The 9910-nt window shown below is 45.2% G+C and overlaps 1 protein-coding gene across 1 annotated transcript; it reads right to left on the bottom strand.

Moving 5' to 3' along the window:
• Positions 1 to 3222: 3222 nt before the first annotated feature.
• Positions 3223 to 9384, bottom strand: LOC139640678 (membrane progestin receptor beta-like). Its single transcript, XM_071514863.1, has 5 exons — positions 9106 to 9384; positions 7373 to 7485; positions 5059 to 5212; positions 4686 to 4901; positions 3223 to 3534 (listed from the first exon to the last, which is right to left on the bottom strand). The coding sequence occupies exons 1-5, from the start codon at positions 9382 to 9384 to the stop codon at positions 3223 to 3225; spliced, it is 1074 nt and encodes a 357-aa protein (XP_071370964.1).
• Positions 9385 to 9910: the final 526 nt, after the last annotated feature.

The raw sequence follows: 9910 nt of genomic DNA on the forward strand, positions 1-9910 counted from the left end.
CAAAACCTACAAACTAAAAAAGAAAGACATTCAAAAAACTGGAAACCCAAAGACCAGAAACTCTGAAAACTCTGAAAACTTTTGAAAACACTGACAACTATTATATATTGCTTAAAAAACCTAGGTGGTTTAGTGCAAGTGACTTGCTTTGTAATGCAAGAGTCAGCACTTTCCAGGCTCTATTGAGAAATCTGATGTACAAATTTATCTGTCGACTGAATGATTCTCAGAACGCCGTTATGATGCTGCTGTCAAACCCGGACGATACCAGAGACATTGGTGTAACTGTCTTTTATAAAAAAGTGCCAATGTTTTCTTTTTATTTATGTATTGTATTTTGTTTGTATTTTTATAATGTTGTATGTTTTTTAATGGACTTTGAGTCTGACAATAAAGTTGAACTGAACTCTGAAAACTCTGAAAACTGAAAACTCTGAAAACTCTGAAAAATCTGAAAGTTGATGGAAACAGACAGAGACGATCTTTTCTCCAAACAGGAACATAAACTTTACTGTTAGAGAAATATTCCCAAAGTTTCTCAGTCTTTCACAGACAGAGAAGCTGCTGGATCAAACTGTCCACTGTCGTTTCTTTGAATTTGAGACAGATAATGTACAGGAATGCAGTTTTGAATTAAAATCCTTCATTTACTATTTTGAAAACAATGTTTGGGTTTGTGATTTCCTCATTCTCTCGTTCTTTCATCGCTCTTTCACACTCTTTCCTTTTACTTCTTATCTCTCACCAGCTGATAGTCTGCTGCTGCTTCAGTGTTGTATACCAACAGTTCCTATTAAATACAGTGTAATGCTATAGATTTAGAAAAAAATGCCTGAGGTTTATCAATTTCTAAATTGTAGAGGATCCAGTCTGTAATTGTTTAATTTGTGCTGTCAATCGTTTTATAAAAGTCAGGTATCACATTTTAAATGGTAGATATCTCTCTTTATTTACTGAGCTGATCACTGAACAAGACGTTAGGAAGACCTTTCTTATACCAAGTTGTGATTAATAAGTGTAAATAGTCAGGAACGATCAAAATGTCTTTTCTGTCTTTTTATTTTTATTCATACAGATGAAGGTTCATCTCTGTTCAGCCTGAAGCCTCAACGCCCGAACTGCAACCAACTCAGTTTGTTCATCCTGAGGAAAACTATTCATGAGAGAGACAGGAAGGCAGAGAAGGAAGAAGAAGAAGAAGAAGAAGAAGAAGGAGAAGAAGAAGAATCTCGTCGGGTGCTCCTGATTTGCAGTGGACTCAACCTCAACTTTATGTAAATGTTGAGCAGCCAGTGTGACAAAACGTAGCTCCCAGAATGCATTGTGCGACCACTTGCATAGAAAATTAATGGGAAGTGTAGAAACGACGCCCCTCGCCGGCATAGGTCAAAAATGACCAAAACAACACCTAGCACTCTCGGTGCGGTAACCATAGAAACGGCCGCAACACACAGCTGTGTATTCTACAACTTGCTGCTAGCTAGCTAACATTTGCGTATGTTTACATAGCTATAAAACTACAGATCTGCACCGACACACGCCATGAAACTCTTCAAGATAAGAGTTAACTGTTCCTCCACTTTTCAAACTCTGACAGCAGATCAAACATGGAAACAACGTCAGTTGATTAATCTGTAATCTATAATCTGTAATCAGATGTGTGGTGAAAGAATTCAAGACAATTCAGCAAAACGAACATGAAGTTTTCCTCTGTGCAAAAACCTTTCTTCTCTGTCCACTGGTCCTGGATAAATAAAGGTTGAAAAATGTAAATGTAAAAAACACTAAAGCAGGAAACCAGTAAGACTGGAAGACTGTTGATCATCTGCCTGAGGATCTGTCACACATACACACATGGTAAAGGCACACACACACACACACGCACACACACACACACGCACAAACACACGCACGCACACACGCACACACACACACACGCACGCACACACACACACACACACACACACACAGACAAACTTACACGCTCTAATAAAACAAACAAAAAGCTCCTGTTTGCCTGGTACAACTGCTTAGTAAACTCTTCTTAAATCAATAGTAAATACCTCAGAATTATGTGTATAATATACAGTATATACTAGTATATGTAGTATATATAATATAATATATAATATTTAAGATGGAGAAACATTGAGACAAGATTAACAGCACAGTTTCCCTCCAGTGGTTTTGTTCTTCATTTTGATTACTGGATCAAAGATCATTTTGTTTCACACTGAACTTTATTATTTTTCAAGCTGTTAATACAGAACCTGATTGAGTTCTACATGAGAATGAGGTTGTTGATTTTCAGTTATTTTCAGCTCCAGTGGCTCCGGTGGCTCCAGTGGCTCCGGTGGCTCCGGTGGCTCCAGGTGGCTCCGGTGGCTCCAGGTGGCTCCAGGTGGCTCCAGTGGCTCCGGTGGCTCCAGGTGGCTCCGGTGGCTCCAGGTGGCTCCAGGTGGCTCCAGTGGCTCCAGGTGGCTCCAGTGGCTCCAGTGGCTCCAGGTGGCTCTAGTGGCTCCAGGTGGCTCCGGTGGCTCCGGTGGCTCCAGTGGCTCCAGTGGCTCCAGGTGGCTCTAGTGGCTCCAGGTGGCTCCGGTGGCTCCAGGTGGCTCCGGTGGCTCCGGTGGCTCCAGTGGCTCCGGTGGCTCCAGGTGGCCCCAGTGGCTCCAGCTGGCTCCAGCTGGCTCCAGGTGGCTCCAGTGGCTCCAGGTGGCTCCAGGTGGCTCCAGTGGCTCCAGGTGGCTCCAGTGGCTCCAGTGGCTCCAGATGGATCCAGTGGATCCAGTGGATCCAGTGGATCCAGTGGATCCAGGTGGCTCCAACATGGTGGCACTGCAGCCAACCAGTGAATGATGGACTGTTAGATACAGTTAGATGCAGTTAGATTATTAAACTGAGACAATAGAACAGAGGAGATCAAATCTATTATAGACAGGGTTAGGGTTAGGGTTTAACCCTAACCATGACATCCAAGCTGATAAAACACTGATAACACTTGTAGGTTGTACTGGTCTGCTCCCAGTGCCACCAGTACAACACTGGTGGTCTTCTGGTTAGATGAAGGTTTGTCTGGTTTTGGATCTTTTCGATTCTTTTTGGACTCTGTCTGTTTGATCCAAAATCTCTGCTGTTCTGTTGTTGTTTTCTGAATCAAATGAAGAGTTTTCCTCTCTTCCTCCTCTTCCTCCTCCTTTTCCTCCTCCTCTTCCTCCTCCTCCTCTACCTCTGCTCCTTCATCAGTCGGGTGCGAGCTCGCCTCCTCATGGCGAAGGCGGTGAGCGCGCTGCAGAGTGCCAGGCAGGGGAAGGAGGCGCAGGCCAGCAGGAGGCGCCGCTCTCCGAAGCGCCTGAGCAGCGCCGGCCTCCGCCACAGGAAGTCCTGGAACAGCGCCTCCTGCTGGGCGAGCGTGGCGAGGGACAGGAGCAGGTGGAACAGCTGGTGGGCGTGGCCGATGATGTCATAGCGGCCGGGGGAGAAGCGCTCAGGTATGGGGCAAGAGAAGAAGAAGGCCGCCAGTGTGAACAGCACCACCTGGTGGAGAAACAACATGAGGCGGATGATCAGTGAGCTGGAACCCAACTGGAGGGCCGGGTTCAGTCCGGTCGACCCGACACAGTGCCCCTGAGCAAGATACCCCCCCCCCCACCCCCCACCCCGCCCCCACCCCGCCCCCACCCTGCCCCGCCAGTTCAGCAGCTCGGTGATTGGTGGAGCTACAAGCGAGCGAGCGCCGTTGCAACAAATTTCAGCCCCGAACTCTACAGATCCTCTTTCTGAAGCCAAAACAGCAGGTTTATTGTTCCACTGTGTAACATGAGGATACATTTCCTCTGCACTAGTTTCTGTTTTAGTACCAAGCTTCCTGCTCTGTGTTGGGAAAATGTGACTATTGTTTAAATCCATTACTGGTCCAGAGGCTGTTGCTGTAAAGTCCTCGGTTGTCGATGGAGGATAAAAGTCACAGAATATTTAAAGCTCCAACAAGATGAATCTGAAACTTGGTGACTCCTTTAGAGTCAGCATTTTATTTTACATCAGCTGTCACACAGACGATTCGCCACTTTGTGGTGGAACTTCAAGGAGTTTTAACTGACAATGGGATTGAGTAGATAACAGCTTAATTTTCATTTTGGGGTGAACTGTTCCTTTAAAGTCAAGATATTGAGAGAATTGAAACAGCGCCGCCCGCAGGCCGTGGAGGGGAGGTGCAGCTCCTGGTTAGTCTCTCTGAGCCAGAAGAACGGTCTGCAGAACCCATGTTTTAGCTATTTTTGACACAATTGGGTTTATTTGATTATCAAGGAACCAATCTATTTTCCATCATAAACTTGGTAGCGTTCTGCTGCTGGATAGACAGCTAGCTTCATTGTTGCTGAGGCTGCGTGTTGGCGAGGGATTTTGAAAGACGGAACAGTGCAGAGCGGGAGGGAAGGGAGCCAAAAATCACCGGAGCCAACAGGAGGATAAACCAAGAGGCCGATATCCACTAAGCACTGAGCATTTACATGCTATCAGCCATAATATTCTCCTTATTGAAGGTTTACACCAAACAAAATTTCATTTAAATTGGGTTAATTACACAAGGCATTTTGTTCTGGCTGGGCTAACACTCCAATTATCAATGGATATTAGGATAGAAAAGAGGTAAAGTCAGGAAGTACATAGAGGGGGAGCAGCGCCACCTGCAGGCCGTGTAGAGGAAGAGCAGAGTTTGCTGTCCAGCTGCCGGCGGCCAGGCGGTGAGCGACCGGGCTGAGGTCCAGCAGGTAGGCCAGACCGGCCGGCAAAACCTGGCACAGCTTCCTGCGGAGCGGATACGGCCGGCGGTAACGAAGCTTCGCGTAACAACAAGCGGCGCAGGACGACCAGGCGAGGAGGGCGGCGGCCGGGAGGAACACCTGGGACAGGTGATGTCACACATTCATGGACAGCAGTTCAATGTTTCTGTGGAAGGTGCAGAAATACAAGACCATGCACACACACACACACACACACACACACACACACACACACACACACACACACACACACACACACACACACACCTGTCCTCACCTGTCCCACGCTGTGTGTCCAGGCGGGTTCGGCGCTGTAGAGGCAGAGGGCCAGAGCGCAGCCGTACTGGTAGACCGCCACGCCCACATAGTCCAGGAAGAACAGGGAGTAATGCGCCAGCTCCGAGTGAGACTGCAGCAGGTGAGCTGCGGCGCTGCAAGGAAACAAACTTTATTTATATGGCACATTTTATACACAAGGCAATACAATGTGCTTCACATAAAACAGAAAAAATACATACACACACCACAACTATTTAAAATGACATTAAAAAAAGAAAGGAAAAAGAAAGAAAGAAAGATAGAGATAAAATAGGTAAAACACACATAAAATAAATAAAATAAATAAATAAAGACAATAACACCTGTTACATCTACATACAGATGATTTAGCAGAAGGCCACAGAGAAAAGGAATGTTTTGAGCCGACTTTTAAAAGAGCTGACAGTGGGAACATCTCAGTGCTTCTGGAAGTTTATTCCAGTAATTGGGAGCATAATTACTAAAAGCAGCTTCAGCAGATTTAGTTTTCACCCTGGGAACAACTAACAGACCGGTCCCAGAGGACCTCAGAGGTCTGGGTGGCTCAGACCGGTCCCAGAGGACCTCAGAGGTCTAGGTGGCTCAGACCGGTCCAGAGGACTTCAGAGGTCTGGGTGGCTCATATCCTAGGAGCAGGTCAGAAATGTATTTTGGAGCTAAGCCATTTAGCGCAGAATTTTAAAATCAGTTCTATGGCAGACTGGAAGCCAATGCAGTGACCTAAGAACTGGTGTGATGTTTCTGTTTTCTTAGTCAGAACTCTGGCAGCAGCATTCTGAATCAGCTGTAACCGCCCAGAGGGTTTTTGGGGAGACCACTGCAGTAGTCTAACCTGCTGGTAATGAAAGCATGTATCAGCTTTTCTAAATCAGGTTTTGACATAAGACCCGGTACATTTGCTATATTTTTAAGGTGATAAAAAGCTGATCTTGTAATGGTATTGATATGTTTGTTAAAATTGAGGTCGGCATCTATAATAACACCAAGATTCCTAGCTTGGTCTCAACTCTTGAGAGACAGGGAGTCAAGGTGAGCCCTAATTGTCTGCCTCTTTTTCTTAGTGCCAAAGATAATTACCTCAGTTTTGTCTTTATTTAGCTGAAGAAAGTTTTGGCACATCCAGTCATTAATTTCCTCAATACACTGAATCAGAATCTACAGGACCAAAGTCACTTGAAGAAAGAGATATATAGAGCTGAGTGTCATCTGCATAATTGTGGTAATGAATGCTATTTTTCTGTATGATATGTCCTAGTGGAAGCATGTAGAGTTTGAATAAAAGAGGGCCGAGGATTGATCTCTGTGGAACTCCACATGTCATACTGACCCTTTCAGAGACAAAGTCACCGATAGACACAAAGTAGGTCCTGCCTTGCAGGTAGATCTTGAACCAAATTAAGACCAGGCCAGAGAGTCCAACCCAATTTTCTAGTCTATCTAATAATATTGTGTGATCAACAGTGTCAGATGCAGCTCTAAGATCCAGAAGACCAAGGATAGAAAGCTTGCCTGAATCTGTGTTTATACGAAGATCATTCACAACTCTAATAAGGGCCGTCTCAGTACTATGACGAGGTCTAAATCCTGATTGGAAATGGTCAAAGTGGGCATTTGAAATTAAATAGTTGTTAAACTGGTTGAAGACAATTTTTTCCAGGATCTTATTAATAAAAGGGAGATTGGAAATAGGTCTGTAATTACTGATAACAGAGGCTTAATAACAGCAGTTTTCAAAGCATTTGTGAAAACACCAGACAAAAGAGAGCTGTTAACAATTTGCAATAGCTCATTCGCCAAACAGCTAAAGACATTTTTAAAAAAGCTTATGGACAGAGGGTCAAGGCAGCAGGTGGACGACTTAAGCTGTTGTATAGTGTTGCTGCAACATGCAACACAGCAGGGCAACATAGCAGGGCAACAGCAGGGCAACACAGCAGGGCAACACAGCAGGGCAACACAACAGGGCAACATAGCAGGGCAACAGCAGGGCAACACAACAGGGCAACACAACAGGGCAACACAGCAGGGCAACACAACAGGGCAACACAACAGGGCAACACAGCAGGGCAACACAACAGGGCAACACAGCAGGGCAACAACATAGCGTCCCCTGCAGGCGCAGAGATGACTGCTGAATCTAAATCAAAACAGAGACAAAGCTGCTGCCTCCTGTCCACTTGGATAGAAATGTTTCTTATCTTCGAGTCAAAAAACAGCTACAACAAAGTGAAAACAATAAAACACAGCAGCCAATCAGATGTTTGCTGACCCACCTGCAGCTCAGGTAGGTCAGAGCTGAGAAGACGTAGAGGACCAGAGGCAGCGAGGCCACATCCAGAGAGAACCCCGGACCTTCTGCCCCCTGCAGCCGGACGCCCAGGACGCCCTGCAGAGACAGACAGTTACAGACTGGAAGGACCTGAGGAGACGTGGAGTCTGGATTGGTCCTGGAACCGTTCTCTCTAGAAACTAGGGTTCCGTCAGGGCTTGTTCCTATAAGCAAGTTGGGGATCCTCACAAGATAAAATATCCCTGAAGGTTTCTTGAAGAACCCCCATATGTTAGAGGGTTCTGGATGTACAGCCGGGGTTCATGGACCCTTCAGGAAGGGGTTCTTCAGGGAACCTACTGGGGTTCCCCTTTGGTTCCAATCTGAAGAACCCCGAAAGGAGGAGTCTCAAACCAGGAATCATAGAGACTGAGAGTCCAAACACTACAGCAGGTGCTTACTCTGATCAGCACCTTCGACCGGGGGGGCGGAGCTAATCCACGGCTCAAGGTTTGAGACCTTAAAGAGAGAACCCTAAAGGTTCCTCAAAGCCCTTTGTCTTTGAGACACAGGATCCTGGAGTCCACCCAGGAGCCGGAGAGCCGCCTGTCTGCAGGTTTTCATCCCAAACTCTACAGCAGCTGCTTTCTCTGATCAGCTGCTCCTGAAGGTGCTGATGACTGAAACCAGCTGCTGTAGAGTTTGGTTGGAGGGAAAACCTGCAGACACACAGCTGATGATGATGATGATGATGATGATGATGATGATGATGATGATGATGATGATGATGATGTACTCTTCCTGTCTGTCTATCTGTCTGTCTGTCTGCCTGACACACGCCCCTTTGTGTCTGTGTGTGTCTCTAAGTTCAAATTTTCTCTCTCTATCTCTCTCTGTCTCTGTCTCTCTCACTCTCTCTGTCTCTCTCTCTGTCTCTCTCACTCTCTCTCTCTGTCTCTCTCTGTCTCTCTCTCTCTCTCTCTCTCTCTCTCTCTCTCTCTCTCTCTCTCTCACTCTCTCTGTCTCTCTCTCTCTCGCTCAATGCAATTCAATTCAATTCAAGGTGCTTTATTGGCATGAAATACAAACGTACATATTGCCAAAGCAAAGTCAACAAATTCAATTAACAGTAATCAAACTCAAATGTACAATTGATATGTCAACAAATATACAACAATTAATTAACAATCGATCAATTTCTCTAAATATGTGACAGTGTCAGTGTGTCTCCTGTCAGACAGAGACAGGCTGAGACAGACTGGGCTGCAGTAGAGGCAAACTCTTTTTTCTCTAGAAGGTTTTGGAGTTTTTCATTTGATGGGAGGTTTTCAAAATCTCTCTCTCTCTCTGTCTCTCTCTCTGTCTCTTTCTCTCTCTCTCTCTCTCTCTCTCTCTCACTCTCTGAGTTAATTATCATAACGTGTTTTCCAGTTTTGTTTATAGTTTAGCTCTTGCATATTTTTTTTTTGAGGTTATGGGGAAGTTCTGGGTTTGACAAATTATACACAGGTCCAAAACGCCAAACGTATCCTTTAATAAAAATCTGTTTGACTTTTTTTGTTTTGGAGTAACTCTCTCCTCTTTCATCATCTATCATTATGAAGACTGTGTTGTACTGGTCAGCTCCCAGTAGAAACCAGTAGAGACAGTGTGTGACAGTATGTAAAATAGTGAGCATGCTCAGTTGACTCTGCCTGGATAAATAAAGGTTATAGAAACAGGAAGTGGTCACTGTACCCCGCCACAGAAGATGGCGAACACGGCGAAGCGGAGCGCGACGCACACGGCGGCCAGCAGGTGGCTCCACACGCTCAGCGTCTCGTTGTGCAGCTGGAACAGACTGAGGAAGTAGCTTCTCCACGGCAACCCGACCGGACGGTAACCGGACCGGATGAACGGCTCCCGGAACAGAGGAGGGACGTCGACGTCCCGGACGGGGGGAGGGAGGGAGGGGAGGAGCCGGCTGAGGACAGACAGGGAGAAGACAGAGGGGAGGGCGAGCGACACCCGAGGCATGCTGGGAAAGAGAGAGAGAGACACAGTTCTCACTTATTTGTATTTATATTTTTTAATTGCAATGTCCACATTTTTCTATTTTTATTTTAAGTTATCTTTACTTATCTCTATATATACTGTATATTTTTTTTAACAGCAAAAGCACAATTTTTCTGTTTGTATTTTTACTCCTATTTATATATTTGATTGCAATGTTGCAATGTTACACAGCTCTGTTTACACATTTCTTTATTCTAGTATATCTTTAATTGTACGTACATTTTTTGTTTTTATTTGACACTTGCTTTGGCAATGTAAACATATGTTTCCCATAAAGCCCCTTTGAATTGAATTGAATTGAATTGAATTGAATTGAATTGAATTGAATTGAATTGAATTGAATTGAATTGAATTGAGAGAGAGAGAGAGCGAGAGAGAGAGAGAGAGAGAGAGAGAGAGAGATGGGTGGGTAAGGTTCTTTGGTCAGGTTTAGGGTTCTGTAAGGAGAACCTTAAACCTTAAAACCAGGATAAAGTTCTGTTGATAC

Source organism: Centroberyx affinis, unplaced genomic scaffold, assembly GCF_046629955.1.
Source record: "Centroberyx affinis isolate AG114_WGS23_722 - 3 ecotype Tasmania unplaced genomic scaffold, CSIRO-AGI_Caff_v1 ptg010214l_1, whole genome shotgun sequence".
Lineage (NCBI taxonomy): Eukaryota > Metazoa > Chordata > Actinopteri > Beryciformes > Berycidae > Centroberyx > Centroberyx affinis.